This window comes from Oncorhynchus kisutch, linkage group LG27, assembly GCF_002021735.2.
Source record: "Oncorhynchus kisutch isolate 150728-3 linkage group LG27, Okis_V2, whole genome shotgun sequence".
In the NCBI taxonomy this organism is placed as follows: domain Eukaryota; kingdom Metazoa; phylum Chordata; class Actinopteri; order Salmoniformes; family Salmonidae; genus Oncorhynchus; species Oncorhynchus kisutch.
Genome location: NC_034200.2, coordinates 31433304 through 31454147, shown reverse-complemented (window position 1 = coordinate 31454147; position 20844 = coordinate 31433304). Strand labels below are relative to the sequence as shown.

Sequence of the window (20844 nt, the reverse complement as noted above, 5' to 3'; positions counted from 1 at the left end):
CCTACTCATTATCCTCCCTCCTCATGAGGGATGGAAATTAGAAATATATGTTTTCCAAGAACTCTTTTCCAACTGACCAAAAATCTAAGCCTTCTCTTATTCTTATTTTTTTTTGATGAAAAATCGTTGATAAATGGATATATGCCTTAATTTAAAAAAGAAAAGGACTCTTAGCTTTCATTTGACACCCAATTTGACATGATCCTATAAACTTCACAGGTTGGTGCTCATGGGTCCTTTACATGGAAATGGCCATATGCTTCCTGTCCTGCAATGATTCGTGCTTTTCCGACTGGGTTCGTTTTTTCCCGTGCTGTTCATATTAGTTCCCACGCACTCTCCTTTTCTGCGCGGTGCTGTGCTGGAAAATGGCTGTGTAGGGAGCTGAGAGTCATGTGCAGCAAAAGAAAGAAAGGGAGAAAGAAAGAAGCCGGACTAGAAGTAATCAAAGGAGGTGGAAGACTTTAAAGTATTGAGGGAAAGAACAGGTGAAAGATAAGGAAACTCGCTGTCTGCATTTCGACGTGTTAAAGTGCCGCCACAGCGAGATATTTGGAAGAAGTATCTGCGTCTGCGGGTGAGTTTTTCCTAAGTTGGTGCACATTTCCAGTGCTATAGCCTCTGAACGGGAAAATGGTGGAAGATCTTCAACTAGGTGCCCTACGCACACAAGGCAGTACGAACTTGCACAGGTCTATAAACTTGTCGAGGACACTGCAACAAGTCGTTTTTTAAAAACTACGCAAAATGTTAAAATAATACCTAGTTAGTTGCATAATGTCTGCCACTTGCAGTACTAACGTGCGCCTCTCTATTGACATCTAAAAGTCTACCAAGTCGAGCTAGCTAGCTACTGTAACCATATTTTCCAGAGTTCCCAAACGGCACGTGAATGTTACACTATTTTGTTGGCTACATTTTTACTCAATGTAGCAACATTGTGCTTAACAGACAAAATAATGGCAAAGGTTGCGAATTTCTCGAACACGTCATCTGCAAGTTCATGTGAGAGTTTTACTTGCTACATTGTTGCAACATGGGCAACTTTGCTGTAGTTGACAGCACCCCTATATTTTGGACCATTCTAATATTGTTATTACACAGTTAGTGCGCTTTGTTGTTGAACAGTTAAGCGTATTCTGCACATGTGCATTGGTTTAGGACACTGCCAAAGTTATATCTCCAGATTTGTCTTGGATTGATTCCAAAACTTCACCAATGTCTGTGGTAACAATGCCTGTTCACGTGTCTGTTCAGTCGCTATTGCTGTGTAATAATTGATGTAAATTCAGTGTAATGTAGTTTTTGTTTGTTTGTTGTATTAACTCGTTAGCTTCTTTGTGCATTGTACTTAGGGTTAGGGTAATGTATGGTTTGTAGGGTTGCTTATGTAAAGGGTAGCGATGAATAACTATTACTGTATTACCCCCCCCCCCCCCAACTTAGAAATATAAGAGAAACAACTAGCCTACATATGAACACTAATGTTGAATAGACTTCTAGTTAGGACATCCTCGAACGTCTATCGTATCTCTTTTGCAAAACATAGGAACAACTTGAGGTGTGTTGAGAGGTGGTACGGCATGCCAATTTTATTCAGTTTAACTTTTCATCATTAGCTTTTAACAATTTTGCTGAAAATGTATTGTTTTTTGTTTGACATACTTTTTAATGTGAAAAATTTGAGTCTCAGTGTCACTCCATTACCTTTGAATTGCTCATGTATATTTCTATTTCTTTATTTCATAAAATATGAACTATTTGTAAAAATGTTAAGTGGGCCTGTGTAATTTCCGCTAGGCTATATCGTGGTTACAGTAAAACACGTTGGGCGTATTAACACAATGTGTCAAATTTACAATATCTGTAGCAAGTGTTTTACAGAGATTTTGCTGTATCGACGTTAAAAGCTAGCCAGCTCCAGCTTCAGCCAAACAAAGCAACCCATATTTGAGGTGTTCAGGACCACTTCATGGTGGAATTATGTTTCACTACTTTACTTACTTAGGACAAAAAGGTATTGCAAAATTGTTCGAAAGTTGCAATGATTATATACCAAAATATCTTGGCTTGCAGATACTCTTAACAACCCTGCAGCTTATTCCTGTTGATACAACCTCATACAAATGAACAGTATTTGTATGACTGGTGACCCCGCAGAGAATACAAATGGTGTATTTGAGTTTCTAGTTATATTAATCTTGATTTTAAAATGAAGAAAAATCTAAGTTTATTGGTTGCGTACACAGTTAAGCAGATGTTATAGCGGGTGCAGAAAAATGCTTGTCATTAGCTCCTAGCGGTGTGGCAAAATGCTTGTCATATTAGCTCCTAACTGTATGGCAAAATGCTTGTCATATTAGCTCCTAACAGTGTGGCAAAATGCTTGTCATATTAGCTCCTAACAGTGTGGCAAAATGCTTGTCATATTAGCTCCTAACAGTGTGGCAAAATGCTTGTCATATTAGCTCCTAACTGTATGGCAAAATGCTTGTCATATTAGCTCCTAACTGTATGGCAAAATGCTTGTCATATTAGCTCCTAACAGTGTGGCAAAATGCTTGTCATATTAGCTCCTAACAGTGTGGCAAAATGCTTGTCATTAGCTCCTAACAGTGTGGCAAAATGCTTGTCATATTAGCTCCTAACAGTGTGGCAAAATGCTTGTCATATTAGCTCCTAACAGTGTGGCAAAATGCTTGTCATATTAGCTCCTAACAGTGTGGCAAAATGCTTGTCATATTAGCTCCTAACTGTATGGCAAAATGCTTGTCATATTAGCTCCTAACTGTATGGCAAAATGCTTGTCATATTAGCTCCTAACAGTGTGGCAAAATGCTTGTCATATTAGCTCCTAACAGTGTGGCAAAATGCTTGTCATATTAGCTCCTAACAGTGTGGCAAAATGCTTGTCATATTAGCTCCTAACAGTGTGGCAAAATGCTTGTCATATTAGCTCCTAACAGTGTGGCAAAATGCTTGTCATTAGCTCCTAACAGTGTGGCAAAATGCTTGTCATTAGCTCCTAACAGTGTGGCAAAATGCTTGTCATATTAGCTCCTAACAGTGTGGCAAAATGCTTGTCTTATTAGCTCCTAACAGTGTGGCAAAATGCTTGTCATATTAGCTCCTAACAGTGTGGCAAAATGCTTGTCATATTAGCTCCTAACTGTATGGCAAAATGCTTGTCATATTAGCTCCTAACAGTGTGGCAAAATGCTTGTCATATTAGCTCCTAACTGTATGGCAAAATGCTTGTCATATTAGCTCCTAACTGTGTGGCAAAAATGTTTTAAAAAATTATAATAAAGGACAAGAAATTAAGATCTCGCTGTTTGAGTGGCTGGTGCCTCTGATGCTGTAAAGGAACCTTCTGTTTTGAATTTAATAAATTTGTCATCCATGTTTTGATAAATCAGTTATATGTTAATTTTAATGGTCCATTCCTAGTAATTGTAAAATATATCTTACCTAATATTGCAGCACCAGACATTAATTGTATCTGTATAATCCGTTTTTTCATAAATATATTTGTTTTATTATCATACTGCATACAATTCAATGTCCTCCTCAAAAAACCGAGTCAGTCTTTGAGGATGCAATGTAAAAAAGGTGGAGTTGTTTGGGTCAGGAGCTTGATCACTGCCTAGATACATTTTCTAATATTAGAACATTTCCTTGATTTGCCCAAGCTCCTCTGGTGACTCCGGAGCACATGGCCAAACAGCAGCCAATGGGAGGCCAGGCTTAGTTTCCCTCTCTCTAGCAACAGTGAGTTTCTTGCCTTTTATTCATGAATAATTGTTTTGTGGTCTCCCTCAGCCGTTTGGGCTCTCCTGATAAGTGTGCCGTTTCTTGACTGAATAAAAGTGAGGAAAAAAGGATGGCTCCAGTGACGACAAGCCTGCAAGCTGCTGCCTTGAAATGGAGGCTTTTTTTCAGTGTGCAGGACTGTAACAGAGATGATTCTCCTTTCAACTCGTATTAGTTGCAGCATTTATATTGCTGTGGGGGGATAATGCTGAATCGGGACTACCAAAGAATGCGGGACGATTGCAGCTTTCTTCTGCAAGGTTGTGAATATAAACAAACAAAACATGGCAAAGTGGAATGGACTTTTTTTGGCGGGTGAGGGCGGGGGGAGGCGGAGAGAGGGGTGGGGGGTGTTTGGTGGTGTGAGGATTGCGGGCTGTGGTTGGGTATGCCAGTGCCACGTGTCTACCCTGGCACCTCTTTTCTCGACACGGAGGATGTCGGACAGAGAGCCTTGGTGAGTCTGTGCAGTTCCTCTCTCCTCAGAAGTGGGGTGAGTAGTGTTGCCCAATGGTACGGCCTATAATCATGATAACTATTTAGCGTTTTATAGCGGTGATATTGGAACTCAGAGATGATCACGAGAATGTTTGCTTGCTTTTTGAATGGGGGGGTTGTGTGAGGTTCGAGTGCACGTATACCCGGATTTGAAGATGCGCCACTGAGAAGTGTACAGTTCGAATTTTGGCTTATTTAGATTTTAGCAGCAACTTATCATATCCAGTCAAAAACAAACCTATTGGACGAGCATGTCGTTAGCGACATCACAAAGAGTAGTGATTTGGACGTTTCGAGAGATGCTCCAAAAAACTCTGGGGGCTTCTAAGCTCTTATGTCCCGAGTCACAAGCCCAACCCCTCCATTACATCTCTATCTCTGATTTCCTTTTGGTCATCACTTCACCCACAGAGGGGGAAAAGGAGACTTCATCTCGCCTTACTTTGTGGGACCAAACACTAGTTTGAAAGCCTAATCTCTCTCTGAGGCTTAGTTGCCATTTTGATGGTCAACTTGGTGTCTTTTTTATTTGGTCGCTTCACTCCTCTTGCTGAAGCTACAGTAAAAACAAAGGTAATGTCTTTGACCGTGCATACAGTAGTCTTCGTGTTTTCCAATTCTCCTACTGTGGCTCTGACTTAAGCGACAAAATCGATTGAGAAGAGACAGTCCTATTAATGAGAAGTAACCTCTCAAAACGGTCAGATGATGATTTTGTCACTGAACTGGTCTTGAATAGTTTATTAGGCCTAGGTGACATCTCAAAAACAATGATGTAATGAGTCTACATAGCCATTGAGGACCTTTTTGACTAACATTTATATAGCAAGCTTGTATGAATGTGAATGATTTTATGGGAGAGATGTTTTTCTGCAATGAATCATGTTCGATTATAAGAGCAAGGAGCGTTTTGCATCGAAAGGACTTTCTTTCAATATTGTTGTATTGAAGGGTTTTGGCATGATTATGCTACTTTTTGAGAAGCCTGACAAAATATTTCTGGAGCAACAGAACAGTCTTACGTGAGACATAATACCCCAATTTCCCTTCATAGAAAATGGTCTTAATGAAACCGCATTCTTTAATTCGGACGCTTTAGAACTGTAAAGTTGGTCATATTTTTCTGTGTTTCAAACATTGCTATTGCATGTATCTGTATTATCCCATTCAGAGCATCAGGGAATGGTTGAGAACTGTAGTATAGAATATGCGACTTTTAATCAAAATAGAGATTTCAAAATGTGATGCAGTATGACTTGGGGAGTCTGTGGTACATTATGACGCAGTAGCATCATCCCAACCAAGATTGCACAAATGCATAGCACTGCCACAGTTCGCCATTTTCATGCTTTGTGGCCGTGACACAGGGATGCTTCGATTATTGTAGGCGACTACTTATATAGTATATATATAATCTCACACACACATGCATACACAGTACCAGACAAAAGTTTGGACACACCTACTCATTCAAGGGTTTTTCATTTTTTTAAACTATTTTCTACATTGTAGAATAATAGTGGAGACATCAAAACTATGAAATAACACATATGGAATCATGAAGTAACCAAGAAAGTGTTAAACATATGAAAATATATTTAGATTTTAGATTCTTCAAAGTAGCCACCTTTTTCATTGATGACAAATTCATAAGGAATTATTTTCCAACAGTCTTGAAGGAGTTCCCACATATTCTGAGCACTTGTTAGCTGCTTTTCCTTCACTCTGCGGCCCAACTCATCCCAAACCATCTCAATTGGGTTGAGGTCAGGTGATTGTGGAGGCCAGGTCATCTGATGCAGCACTCTCTCTCTCTCCTTGGTCAAATAGCCCTTTCACAGCCTGGAGGTGTGCTGTGGGTCATTGTCCTGTTGAAGAACAAATGATAGTCCCACTAAGCGCAAACCAGGTAGGAGGACGAATCGCTGCAGAATGCTGTGGTAGCCGTGCTGGTTAAGTGTACCTTGAATTCTAAATAAATCACTGACAGTGTCACCAGCAAAGCACCATTACACCACCTCCTCTATGCTTCACGGGAACCACACATGCGGAGATCATCCGTTCACCTACTCACCTACTCGTCTCACAAAGAAATGGCGGTTGGAACCTAAAATCTCTCATTTGTACTCATAAGACCAAAGGACAGATTTCCACCTGTCTAATGTCCATTGCTTGTAATTCTTGGCCCAAGCAAGTATTTTTTTCTTATTGGTGTCCTTTAGTAGTGGTTTCTTTGCAGCAATTTGACCACAAAGGCCTGATTAACACAGTCTCCTCTGAACAGTTGATGTTGAGATGTGTCTGTTACTCTGAAGCATTTATTTGGGCTGCAATCTGAGGTGCAGTTAACTCTAACTTATCCTCTACAGCGGAGGTAACTCTGGGTCTTTCCTGGCGGTGCTCATGAGAGCCAGTTTCTTCATAGAGCATGATGGTTTTTGCGACTGCTCTTGAAGAAACTTTAAAAGTTCTTAACATTTTCCAGATTGTCTGACCTTCATGTCTTAAAGTAATGATGGACTGTTGTTACTCTTTGCTTATTTGAGCTGTTCTTGCCATAATTTGGACTTGGTATTTTACCAAATAGGGCTATCTTCTGTATACCACCCCTACCTTGTCACAACACAACTGATGGCTTAAACGCATTAAGAAGGAGATAAATGTCCAAATGAACTTTTAACAAGACACAGTAGTTAATTGAAATTCATTCCAGGTGACTACCTTATGAAGCTGGTTGAGAGAATGTCAAGAGTGTGCAAAGCTGTCATCAAGGCAAAGGGTGGCTACTTTGAAGAATGTCAAATATAAAATATATAAAACACTTTTTTTGGTTACTACATGATTTATTTCATAATTCGGATGTATTCACTATTATTCTATAATGTAGAAAATAGTAAAAATAAAGAAAAAACCCTTGAATGAGTAGGTGTGTCCAAACTGTTGAGTGGTAAAGAAATATACACTACCGTGCAAAAGTTTGGGGTCACTTAGAAATGTCCTTGTTTTGAAAGAAAAGCTAAATTAATTGTCCATTAAAATAACATCAAATTGATCAGAAATACAGTGTAGACCTTGTTGATGTTGTAAATGACTCTTGTAGCTGGAAACGGAAGATTAAAAAAAGAAAGGAATATCTACATAGGCATATAGAGGCCCATTATCAGCAACAATCACTCCTGTGTTCCAATGGCACCTCGTGTTAGCTAATCCAAGTTTATCATTTTAAAATCCTAATTTATCATTAGAAAACCCTTTTGCAATTATGTTAGCACAGTTGAAAACCTTTGTGCTGATTTAAAGAATCAATAAAACTGGCCTTCTTTAGACTAGTTTAGTATCTGGAGCATCAGCATTTGTGGGTTCAATTCCAGGCTCAAAATGGCCAGAAACAAAGAATTTCTTCTGAAACTCGTTAGTCTATTCTTGTCCTGAGTAATGAAGGCTATTCCATGCGAGAAATTGCCAAGAAACTGAAGATTGAGTAAAAAGCTGTGTACTACTCCCTCCACAGAACAGCGCAAACTGGCTATAACCAGAATAGAAAGAGTGGGAGGCCCAGGTGCACATCTGAGCAAAATAATAAGTACATTAATGTGTCTAGTTTGAGAAACGGACACCTCACAAGTCCTCAACTGGCAGCTTCATTAAATACTTCCAGCAAAACACCAGTCTCAACGTCAACAGTGAAGAGGCGACTCCGTGTTGCTGCCCTCTTTTAATCAGCACAACAGTTTCCAGCCCTCATTTATCAGAACAAGAATAGACTGATGAGTTTCAGAAGGAAGTTCTTTGTTTCTGGCCATTTTGAGCCTGTAATCGAACCCACAAATGCGGATAGGTGTTGCTAATGTTGGATATACTCAGGTCTTACCTTGCTGTGACAGCTCAGGCCCTGGGGCTGCTGGCCAGTTTTATTGATTTAAAAAAGAAAATCAGCACAGTTTTCAGATCTGCTAACATAATTGCAAAAGTGTTTTCTAATGTTCATTTAGCCTTTTAAAATTATAAACTTGGATTAGCTCACAACGTGCCATTGGAACACAGGAGTGATGATTGCTGATAATGGGCCTCTGTACGCCTATGTAGATATTCCATAAATCTGCCGTTTCCAGCTACAATAGTCATTTACAACATTAACAATGTCTACACTATATTTCTGATCAATTTCATGGGGAAAAAATGTGATTTTCTTTGAAAAACAAGAACATTTCTAAATTACCTCAAACTTTTGCATGGTAGTGTATATTCTAAATTATTATTTTTACATTGTCTATGTATTTAACCCTTAAACCCACTTGTTTTTCTCCTTTTTTCCCTCTGTGTTCTGTAGGTTGTCACCGTCCAGATCGGGAGGAGCCTGAAAGAATCAAGGACTATTCTAGTGTCCTACTCTGCCCCCCATCCACCCCCACAGACAACACAGGTAGACTGCCTCGGTTAGGTAGGTTTAGAGCCTGTCCAGCTAGTTTTTGTCACTTGAAGGAGCATGTTGCCAACCCTGTCCCTCTGTTCCATCATTTGGTTAAACCGGGGTATCAAGCTGAGGAAAGTGCTCCACAACGCCAACACCGGCCTGCTCTGAGGCAGCAGCACCCTACCTACCTTCCTCCATAGACTCTGCCATTTTAGCAATGCTTCTTAGCTTCGGTTAATAGTTCTTAACGGCCAATACTCATCACCCACTACTGCCTGTACATTTCTGGGTTGCCGTAGCATCGGGCCGACATTCGCATTCTCTCAGCGTCTTCGGCAGCTTTTCTCGGTTTCCCAAAATGGCGGTCGAGGGTTTTCAGTACCGTGCCCTCTACGTGTACACCAAGGACTTGGAGGAAGATGTTGATCTGCAGCCCGGGGACATTCTGACCGTCAGCAAGGCCTCCCTACTCTCCCTGAACTTCAAGGAGGGGGACGAGGAGCGTCCCGAGCTCCTAGGCTGGCTGCTGGGCTTCAACGAGCGGACCAAACAGAGGGGGGACTTCCCGGGGACATACGTTCAGTTTGTGGGCTACGTGAGGATGTCATCACCATCCAGTCAGCCTCGCTCCCAAAGAATCCTCCCAGCAGCCCCAGGGCCTGAGTTGTCACAGCAAGGTAAGACCTGAGTATATCCAACATTAGGAACACCTTCCTAATATTGAGTGCTGTCCCATGTTGACTCCAATGCTTCCCAAAGTTGTGTCAAGTTGGCTGGATGTCCTTTGGGTGGTGGACCATTCTTGATACAAAAGGGAAACAGTTGAGCGTGAAAAACCCAAGAGCATTGCACTTTTACTACATTGCACTTTCTACAATATCCCATTCAAAGGCACTTACATATTTTATTTTGCAAGTTTACCCTCTGAATGGCACACATACACAATCCATGTCTCAATCATTCTTTAACCTGTCTCCTCCCCTTCATCTACACTGATTGAAGTGGATTTAATAAGTGACATCATTAAGGGATCATAATGTACCTTTCACCTGGAATCACCTGGTCAGTCTGTCATGGACTGGAATCACCTGGTCAGTCTGTCATGGAAAGAGCAGGTGTTCTTAATGTTTGGGTTACTCAGTGTATTTCACTTTAGATATTTATATTCTGTTGATTGATTGTCTCTGCAGAGATATGTTACCAGCATTATAGTTTTGTTTACTACTTCCTTTAAAAAATAAAATGGAGATGTTTATTAATACACCAATGAAGTTGCCATTCAACGTTGAGGAGAGTTGTGCATTCCTCTCAACATAGTCATGACATTGTAAAGAATGTTATGAAAAACAAACTCCAGCGGAGTTGTGTTTGAAGAGAACATAAATCCTGGAATGCGAAGTCCATATTTGCTGGAAAGTTTTAGTATATTGACTACTAATAATGTGTCTTAATTGAGCTGCTCTTGGCTTATTGTTTTGTCCAAGGCTTTCACGGTTTGCTCCGACCGCAAACTGACCCTTCTAATCTTCCGTAAAGACTAAAGAGCTGTCATAAACGTCTCTCATTCCAAACGCAACTAAGCAATTTCTAATTTGAACCTAATCCAGTTACTGACCTGACTCTTGGTCAGGTTTTCTTCAATGTCTCGTATATTATTGCCTTGACCCTCCATTCAACTCTCCTGCAAAGGATAGGGGTGAGTTGCATTCAATCGTGTTGTACAAGGTTGTGTCTAAGAGTTCATTAGGGAGTGCTACACATTAGATGTGCTGCAATCTTTTTACATACCTATTACACATGTATTTCTAAACTCCCTGTACACATATGAGAGGTTATTAAGGAACTTAGGAATTGAACCTGTGAGAGGTAAATTGTGGATTTGCTTTACTGCATTTCTAACGGGTTACCCCTGAGTAGAGAAATGTTCCATTTGATTTATTATGAATAAGTCAGATTGTCAGGAAACACTATCACATTGTTTCACCAAGTGATAACCTGTCCAATCTTTTAATCTCTGAACTACTATATAACTGCATAAATATATGGATGATTAATTCATGAAGTATTTCTACTGTGGCGCTCTCCAACTCAAATATACCCTTGGCTTTTGCCTTCTTCTGTACTCCTAGTTCTCTCTCTCTCTCTCTCTCTCTCTCTCTCTCTCTCTCTCTCTCTCTCTCTCTCTCTCTCTCTCTCTCTCTCTCTCTTCCTCACTCTCACTCCCTCGCATTCAGCCCTAAGATCTCATTTATGGCTTTCTTTTTTTTGGAAGGCCAGTGGTTCATTGGGCCAAAATGGATAAAAAAATATTTATCTAGTTACTTATGTGATTTGTATTGGGTTGAAAATGCACATTCCTCCTCTGTCAAAGGTAATGTTCCCCAAAGCTCCATTCTGCCCTTTAGTGACAGGTAAGCTAAGCACATTATGAACTTTGAATTACCTCTAGTTCATCACTTATACAGTGGCTCATTGTAATTCATGTTTACTCATTTGGTAAGCACTCCAGTGCAGGCCTATTAAACACAGTCCTTCTCCAAACTCATTAGAACTAACTGGAGTTCTGCAAGTCTTGATGATGCTACCTGGATAGGAACATGATAAATATTTTACCTGGAAAGAACCAGTGGTAGAGTTTAATGGTAAGCTGAAGTGAACGTATAGGCCTAGGCCAGACTAGGGTGGGTGGGAGGGGGGGGGGGGGGCTCCTCAGAGTTGATGTTTGGCGAGAGAAACCAGTTGGGTAGCAGAGGTCTCTCTGATTTGGATAGAGCAGGGGAGACGTGCAAAATGCTTTGCCAAGAGAGACAGTGGAGAGGGGAGGGAGGGAGCAGGGGGTTGATTTGGCCTAGCACCAATAGTGCATTGTAGATTAGGAATGGGTAGGCCCAGATTTGTACAGATATCATCTTTCTATCTCCCTCAAGATAGTGAGGCCCTAGTTGTTGTGTGTGACAGATTTAGCATTTTACAGATTTAGCATTTGGCCTTAATATTTGGTTGAATTGATATGCATTGTATGTTAAAACGGCAAATGGGCTGATTTGTTCATGCATTTGAACATGGCTTTGTCTTGACTTTGTATAAGTATTCTAGAATGCTCAATGTAGGCATAATGCAATGAGTACACTAGTTTCTTCCTTACATTTTCACAGGAAACCTAAATTAGAATAAAATGGCTTATTGGAAGAGTCCCATAAGTACATGTTTTCGCTCAGATTCGCTCTAAACTTTGGTCCTGCCAGTTTGACAAGTAGGTATAATCTTTTCAGATAGCTTTTACAGATGCTTCCATTCCCATCAATCTGTGTTATTTGCCAGAGAAACCCAGGAACTTTGGGGAATTACACCAGATTTTAAATCAAAATCAGGCTAAAGTCCCAACAGTTCTCCTTTGACATTAAAACTAAGCATTGCTCGTGAGGAGGGAGGCTTTTTTTTTCTCCTTCCTCTCCCTGGCCTCACTTTTACTGCCTGCTGAAGTGAACCATGGCTTGGCATTTTTGCAAACTCCTCCTCTGCCTCCTCCTCATCCCCCTGGTTCACATACTCTTCTGATACTGTCTCCAGGCAGCTATAAACTATCTACCCGCCCCAGTTCTCAGAAAGGATAGGCGTTTTCTCTCTGCTCCCTGCCCCTTACCAGGAACCAGTTTTCAAAGAATCCAATGAAGGGAAGGGGAGTGAGCCTTCCCAGTCTCAGGCAGCAGATATAGGAACCAGCTGGAACTGCGCTTGCTTTTAAGACATATATATATATTTCTTTGTGACTGGAGAACTGTGGGCAGCCACTTGTGGATTTGTTTCTGCTTGAGCTAGTTTTTACATGCCCCAGTAAAAAGCACAGATTTTGGGGGTAAAATCAAACAAATCGAAACACAGTGGTCAAGCAAACCAATGCAATGTAAATACTGAGCTTTAAAACGTCGTAGTAGCCTGGCCCCCTCATACTGAGCTGCATCAATGTAATCTTGGTCTGAAGCACATTTTGACTCAAGGGGTGATATGGTACTTAATACACGGCCTGTCTACATTGCTGGGATGCACTGTTCAGAACTACAGATGTACTGTAGCCCATGCAATAAGAGCAGCACTACTGCATAACATCACAGAGCTGTTGACGCATCATTAGCAGAATCTCCTGCCTTGTTCTACATTGCATAATGTATTGTGCAGATAACAGATGCATTCTTTGATGGGTGGAATGAGGAATTGGTATACGTTTTTAGGTGCATAATTCTGACGTGACTTTTAAAAGACAATCCACATATTTTATACACGCGGCACATTATTTGATCAACTATTTTGTTTTATAGGGAGGATCCAGAGAAGTGTTTGATAAACACATGTAGATTTCTCTATAGGAATTGGTGTGAAGTTACTTTGAGTTGAGTTTACCAAGATATTCAGACAATGGGCAACCTTGAACCCCATTGTTTTGGTGTATAGTACAATGCTAACATTAGCCTGCAGTAGCTAGGTGTTAAGAGAGGGTACCCAGCAGCCTATTTAGTTGGTGTGGAGCAGCAACAGTTGAGTTCGAGGTTTCGGGTGCAAAAATAGGTGGAACATATTTTACAGTGCAGGTGATGAGAAGACTGAATCCAGAGGTTGTACATACAACATATACAAGTGGGGAAAAATAGCTGTCAGAAATGTATAACTTGAATGGTGATTTGGTTGCACAATTCACATTACAATGGCCAATGCTAAAATTGTTAATAACTTAACACGTTTTCGATAAACAATGAAACACCCCTTAATAACGGAGACCAAATACAAAGAAGTGCACCGACTGTGCCTAATAAGTCCGAATGAATTGAAGATAAATCAAGAAATCTGTCATGAATATAAAAGTTTTTGCATCAGTCTAGTCGCGCAATTTAACATCTAGTTAAGATGTTTGGTGCAGTACTTCTCAAGTGTAACAATGTGCATGAAAACTAGTGATGTACTGCAGACAGTAGGGCCTAGCCCCCCAAAAAAATTTACTGCCAAAGACCCAAACAAACTGGAGTCAACTGTTTTGACTGAAGCATGTGACAGAACAAAATCAATACAAACTCTAAACTTCTCTAAATAATTGACATGATTGCCAGAATCTCACACTTGTGTCTTTACATATTACATTGCACAATGTTTTAAAGCCATTAGCGAACTCAGCCATAGGTTAGCAAGAAATGTTTGAACCAAATAATCAGTCCTTTTGTGTGGTAGCACAGCCAAAGCAGATTGGATAAGGCCTTGCTATTTGAAGCTAAAATATTTGCACTGCATCTCCATCAGTCATGATGTGAAGAAATTCTCAAAGGTTAAATCTGATCAATGCTATCTTATGAATGAATCTCCATTTCACTGCATGAAATATCCTCTGATGACTGGCTTGAAAGCCCTCATGAGTTGAGACTGTGAGAGGGAGACCAAAAGAGAGGTAGGGAGGAGAACAGAATGTGGGAGAACTAGCCTGGTCTTCCACCGACTGATCGCGAGGCAGTGCAAATATTTTAGGTTCAAATAGCAAGGCCTTATCCAATCTGCTTCGCTTGTGCTACCATCCGCTTTTCACAAACCACTGTGAGAAGATAGTAAGCAAATGTTAGAATTGTTGCTCAACAATCTCACAATTAGGTGAACATGGCTAAATGTCAGAGCTTCTCTCACTGTAGAAGTCTGGAAACAGGCATTAACCAGAGCAAGGGAATGTTTCGTTGACCATATTACTGCCACACCGGCGGTCACAAGTCATGATGGCAGCCAAATTCCACGTGACCGTTTAGTCACGGTAATTAGGCTTCTCCAAGCTCTGATGCTGCTGATGGTCATTAGTAGCTTATCAACTTGCTAACTACCTGGTACTCAGTACTCTATTGTCCCTCTAATCATGCTGTCATCAATGCAAATGTGATCAGAAATGTAATCAAACACTTCATGAGTTCCCATGAGCTCATGTTGCGCAACATTTCTATAGGCTATGCAATTGTGTGAGAAAACAGAGTGATGGCCTCTATTAAAAAGAGGAGGGTCCCATCAGCTTTCTATAGGCTAGTAGGCCTATTATATTTATTTCTCAACTTTCCGAACATTAAGCACATTTCTTATCTTTACAACAGGAGTATAGCTTACCTGGTTGACATGAAAATGAACCATGGGAAAAGTGTCCTTGATTCGCTATTTAAGTGCATAGATGACATGTATTTTTTACCACTGCCCCTGTTCGAGACTGGACCATTATCCTGCACCTTTCTATATCAAACAAATTACAAATTATATATTATTTAGTATATGTAAAGACACAATTAAATCAAGAATAGTGTGATGGGTAACAATATTAGCCTATCAAGAAACGCATGCTTTTTTTGCCGACATTTTCAAATCAAAGTTGCACACCTCATGTAGGCTAGCCCATAGGCCTATCTGTTTTGATAACTAAAGTGGCCAAATAACTTTCTTAAAATGAAGCACATTAATTTAATTTACAACGGGTGTAGAACCTAACTGGCACACGTATGCAGCACGTGAGGTTCAAGTTTGTGGAAGATAATTTTCACCATAAGTGCACCTTTTATAATAAAAACATTACATGCATAATCACATTTGTGGTGTTTTCCTGCTAATGGAACATTTGCACTTATAGCCTACTGCCATTTGCATTGCAGCACTTTTAATGTGAAGAAATAGCCTAATAGTTTATCAACATTTTAAGCTAAATGTTTTCATCTGTTGCGTCAGGCTCATTGATTAAAACAGGTTTTTGGTTGTAATAATTTGGGATCTATTGCATCCCACAACTGTCCCAGACCATGTTTGGAATATGTATATCTCACACGGAATATAATAGGTCAACATTTGTACTGTGGGGGATAGTAGATATACAGGCTAGTGCTTTTGCTGTTTGTTAGGCCTACTCATCTTGTTGGCTGACAAGAAGTAAATGTGGACAGTTCTTCCAATATTTTCAATATGCGCCTCGGAATTGGAAAAGGACTTGCACAGTTGCGTCCCCGATATGTCTGTCTTCACGTGTAGCCTGTGTGAAAGACCTTATCACGTGACAGAGAGCCATGTGAGTGAGAGGTTCTTCGGCACGCAGCCGGTAGATTGTTTATAATTATTATATTCAAATCAAATTTTATTGGTCACACATGTAGTAGTATCTAACAATTCACAACAATACACTTCTAAAATAATGGAATTAAGAAATATATAAATATTAGGACGAGCAATGTGAGAGTAGCATTGACTAAAATACAGCAGAATAGAATACAGTATATACAGTTGAAGTCGGAAGTTTACATACACCTTAGCCAAATACATTTAAACTCAGTTTTCCACAATTCCTGACATTTAATCCTAGTAAAAATACCCTATCTTAGGTCAGTTAGGATTAACACTTTATTTTAAGAATGTGAAATGTCAGAATAATAGTAGAGAGAATTATTTATTTCAGCTTTTATTTCTTTCATCACATTCCCAGTGTGTCAGAAGTTTGCATATACTCAATTAGAATTTGGCAGCATTGCCTTTGAATGGTTTAACTTGGGTCAAACGTTTTGGGTACAAGCTTCCCACAATAAGTTGGGTGAATTTTGGCCCATTCCTCCTGACAGAGCTGGTGTAACTGAGTTAGGTTTGTAGGCCTCCTTGCTCGCACACGCTTTTTCAGTTCTGACCACAAATTTTCTATAGGATTGAGGTCAGGGCTTTGTGATGGCCACTCCAATACCTTGACTTTGTTGTCCTTAAGCCATTTTGCCACAACTTTGGAAGTATGCTTGAGGTCATTGTTATTTGGAAGACCCATTTGCGACCAAGCTTTAACTTCCTGACTGATGTCTTGAGATGTTGCTTCAATATATCCACATACTTTTCTTACCTCATGATGCCATCTATTTTGTGAAGTGCACCAGTCCCTCCTGCAGCAAAGCACCCCCACAACATGATGCTGCCACCCCCGTGTTTCACAGTTGGGATGGTGTTCTTCGGCTTGCAAGCCTCCCCTTTTTCCTCCAAACATAACGATGGTCATTATGGCCAAACAGTTCTATTTTTGTTTCATCATACCAGAGGACATTTCTCCAAAAAGTACGATCTTTGTCCCCATATGTGCAGTTGCAAACCATAGTCTGGCTTTTTTATGGTGATTTTGGAGCAATGGCTTCTTCCTTGCTGAGCGGCCTTTCAAGTTATGTCGATATAGGACTCCACTTACTGTGGATATAGATACTTTTGTACCTGTTTCCTCCAGCATCTTCACAAGGTCCTTTGCTGTTGTTCTGGGATTGATTTGCACTTTTTGCACCAAAGTGCGTTCATCTCTAGGAGACAGAATGGGTCTCCTTCCTGAGCGGTATGATGGCTGTGTGATCCCATGGTGTTTATACTTGCGTACTAATGTTTGTACAGATGAACATGGTACCTTCAGGCATTTGGAAATTGCTCCCAAAGATGAACCAGACTTGTGGAGGTCTACAATTGTTTTACTGAGGTATTGGCTGACTTCTTTTGATTTTCCCATGATGTCAAGCAAAGGCACTGAGTTTGAAGGTAGGCCTTGAAATACATCCACAGGTACACCTCCAATTGACTAAAATGATGTCAATTAGCCTATCAGAAGCTTTTTAAGCCATGAAATCATTTTCTGGAATTTTTGTTTAAAGGCACAGTCAACTTAGTGTATGTAAACTTCTGACCCACTAGAATTGTGGTTTATAAGTGAAATAATCTGTCTGTAAACAATTGTTGGAAAAATGACTTGTGTCATGCACAAAGTTGATGTCCTAACCGACTTGCCAAAACTATAGTTTGTTAACAAGAAATTTGTGGCGTGGTTGAAAAACATGTTTTAATTACTCCAACCTAAGTGTATGTAAACTTCCGACTTCAACTGTACATATGAGATGAGTAAAGCAGTATGTAAACATTTTTAAAGTGACTAGTGTTCCATTATTATAGTGACTAGTGATTCCATGCCTATGTATATAGGGCAGCAGCCTCTAAGGTGCAGGGTTGAGTAACTGGGTGGTAGCCGGCTAGTGATGACTATTTTAACAGTCTGATGGCCTTGAGATAGAAGCTGTTTTCAGTCTCTCTTCCCAGCTTTGATTCACCTGTACTGACCTTGCTAGCGGGGTGAACAGGCTGTGGCTCGGGTGGTTGATGTCTTTGATGATCTTTTTGGCCTTCCTGTGACATCAGGTGCCGCTGGTGTCCTGGAGGGCAGGCAGTCTGCCCCCGGTGATATGTTGGGCAGACCGCACCACCCTCTGGAGAGCCCTGCGTTTGTGGGCGGTGCAGTTGCCGTACCAGACAGTGATACAGCATGACAGGATGCTCTCAATTGTGCATCTGTAAAAGTTTCGGAGCCAAATTTCTTCAGCCTCCTGAGGTTGAAGAGGCGCTGTTGAGCCTTCTTTACCACACTGTCTGTGTCGGTGGACCATTTCAGATTGTCATTAATGTGTACGCCAAGGAACTTGAAGCTTTCTACTAGAGGTCGATGATTATGATTTTAACGCCGATAACGATTATTGGAGGACCAAAAAAAGCTGATGCTGATTTTTTTTTTAAAGAGGGTATTTGTAATAATGACAATTACAACAATACTGAATGAACACTTATTTTAACTTAATATAATACATCAATAAAATCAATTTAGCCTCAAGTAAATAAGGAAACATGTTCAATTTGGTTTAAATAATGCAAATAATGTTGGAGAAGAAAGTAAAAGTGCAATATGTGCCATGTACAAAAGCTAACGTTTAAGTTCCTTGCTCAGAACATGAGAACATATGAAAGCTGGTGGTTCCTTTTAACATGAGTCTTCAATTTTCCCAGGTAAGAAGTTTTAGGTTGTAGCTATTATAGGATTTATAGGACTATTTCCCTCTATACCATTTGTATTTCATATACCTTTGACTATTGGATGTTCTTATAGGCACTTTAGGATTGCCAGTGTAACATTATAGCTTCCGTCCCTCTCCTCGCACCTTCCTGGGCTCGAACCAGGAACACATCGACAACAGCCACCCTCGAAGCATCGTTACCCATCGCTCCACAAAAGTCGTGGCCCTTGCAGAGCAAGGGGAACAACTACTCCAAGTCTCAGAGCGAGTGACGTCACCAATTGAAACGCTATTAGCGCACATCCCGCTAACTAGCTAGCCATTTCACATCGGTTACACCAGCCTAATCTCGGGAGTTGGTAGGCTTGAAGTCATAGACAGCTCAATGCTTGAAGCATTGCAAAGAGCTGCTGGCAAAACGCACGAAAGTGCTGTTTGAATGAATGCGTACGAGCCTGCTGCTGCCTACCATCGCTCAGTCAGACTGCTCTATCAAATATCAAATCATAGACTTAATTATAACATAATAACACACAGAAATACGAGCTTAGGTCATTAATATGGTCGAATCCGGAAACTATCATTTCGAAAAAAAAACGTTTATTCTTTCAGTGAAATACGGAACTGTTCCGTATTTTATCTAACGGGTAGCATCCCTATGTCTAAATATTGCTGTTACATTGTACAACCTTCAATGTTATGTCATAATTATGTACAATTATGGCAAATTAATTATTCCTTCGTTAGGAATAAATGTACTTGACACAGTTCGCAACGAGCCAGGCGGCCCAAACTGCTGCATTGTGACTGCTGACTGCTTGCACGGGAACGCAAGAGAAGTGACACAATTTCCCTAATTATAAGAAATTCATGTTAGCAGGCAATATTAACTAAATATGCAGGTTTAAAAATATATACTTGTGTATTGATTTTAAAGAAAGGCATTGATATTTATGGTTAGGTTTGGTGCAATGACAATGCTAAATCATCACCCGTTTGGCGAAGTAGGCTGTGAATTGAGGAGAAATTAACAGGCACCGCATCGATTATATGTAACGCAGGACATGCTAGATAAACTAGTAATATCATCAACCATGTGTAGTTAACTAGTGATTATGTGAAGATTGATTGATTGTTTTTTATAAGTTTAATGCTAGCTAGCAACTTACCTTGGCTTCTTGCTGCCCTCGCGTAACAGGAAGTCAGCCTGCCACGCAGGCTCCTCGTGGAGTGCAATGTAAGGCAGGTGGTTAGAGCGCTGGACTAGTAACCAGAAGGTTGCAAAAACTAAATCTGTTGATCTGCCCCTGAACAAGACAGTTAACCCACCGTTCCTAGGCTGTCATTGAAAATAAGAATGTGTTCTTAACTGACTTGCCTAGTTAAGTAAAGGTGTAAACATTATTTAAAAAATAAAGAAAAATATCGGCAAAATCGGTGTCCAAAAATACCGATTTCCGATTGTTATGAAAACATGAAATCGGCCCCAATTAATCGGCCATTCCGATTAATCGGTCAACCTCTACTTTCTACCTTCTCCACTGCAGTCCCGTCGATGAAGTGTGTACAGCCTGCGCACAAAGCAAACCAGAGCTCATGTCTTTCATCCAACTTTTTTTTCAAATCATCATTAGAGTGGCATCATGCAGCACCATATAGCCCAACATTTGTATCACAACTAATGTTACATAAATAACTCTAAATTAAGCATATAGGAGGACCAGTTTCTTTGGTATCTGCTGAACACAGAAAAGCCGATGTGCCTACTCCCTCAAATCGTTTGGAGAAAATATCCTTTCTATTTTATCCAGCTATGTTATATTGTGTTCTTCATACTATACAATAATGCCACATTTTATCTAAATGAACTAGTGTAGCCAGATCAGGGCCTAACATAAGGACAACTCAGAGTATGCTATGCTATTCTGTTCTTCTGTTCTTCACATCATGTTTCTTTAGACCTGTCTAAAATTAATCATGGATTCATTGTGATGGTGTAGGCTGTATTACATGGATTTATTAGACATTTTCAGATGTAGATGTTCCAAATGTCTGCATCAGTGGCTTGTAAACTATGCGTTGAAGCCAGGAGATGCTAAATGTTTTTATGGTAATTAACGGTCAATTACTGTGAGGTCGGTAGTTATTTGCTTGACAATCACCGGTTGACAAAATTTCATGACCGCAACAGCCCTAACCAAAGCAGACCATTAAACTTCCACACAGACGGCCCATCCCAGCGTGAATAAAGCTGGTTACGGTTATCACATGATTATA

At 40.2% G+C, this 20844-nt stretch overlaps 1 protein-coding gene across 3 annotated transcripts in view; it reads left to right on the top strand.

The window, feature by feature from the left end:
- The first annotated feature begins 350 nt into the window (after positions 1 to 350).
- LOC109872194 (phosphatidylinositol 3-kinase regulatory subunit gamma-like) overlaps positions 351 to 20844 on the top strand; it is a 49500-nt gene continuing 29006 nt past the window's right edge. The window contains exons 1-2 of one of the 3 annotated variants that reach the window (XM_020463337.2): positions 351 to 577; positions 8642 to 9402. In XM_020463337.2, coding sequence (XP_020318926.1) covers positions 9084 to 9402 — 319 coding nt within the window. In that variant the 5' untranslated portion in view covers positions 351 to 577; positions 8642 to 9083. Of the gene's footprint in view, positions 578 to 4157; positions 4307 to 8641; positions 9403 to 20844 lie in introns of those variants that run through there. The other 2 variants (XM_031806536.1, XM_031806534.1) reach the window with 2 other exon arrangements.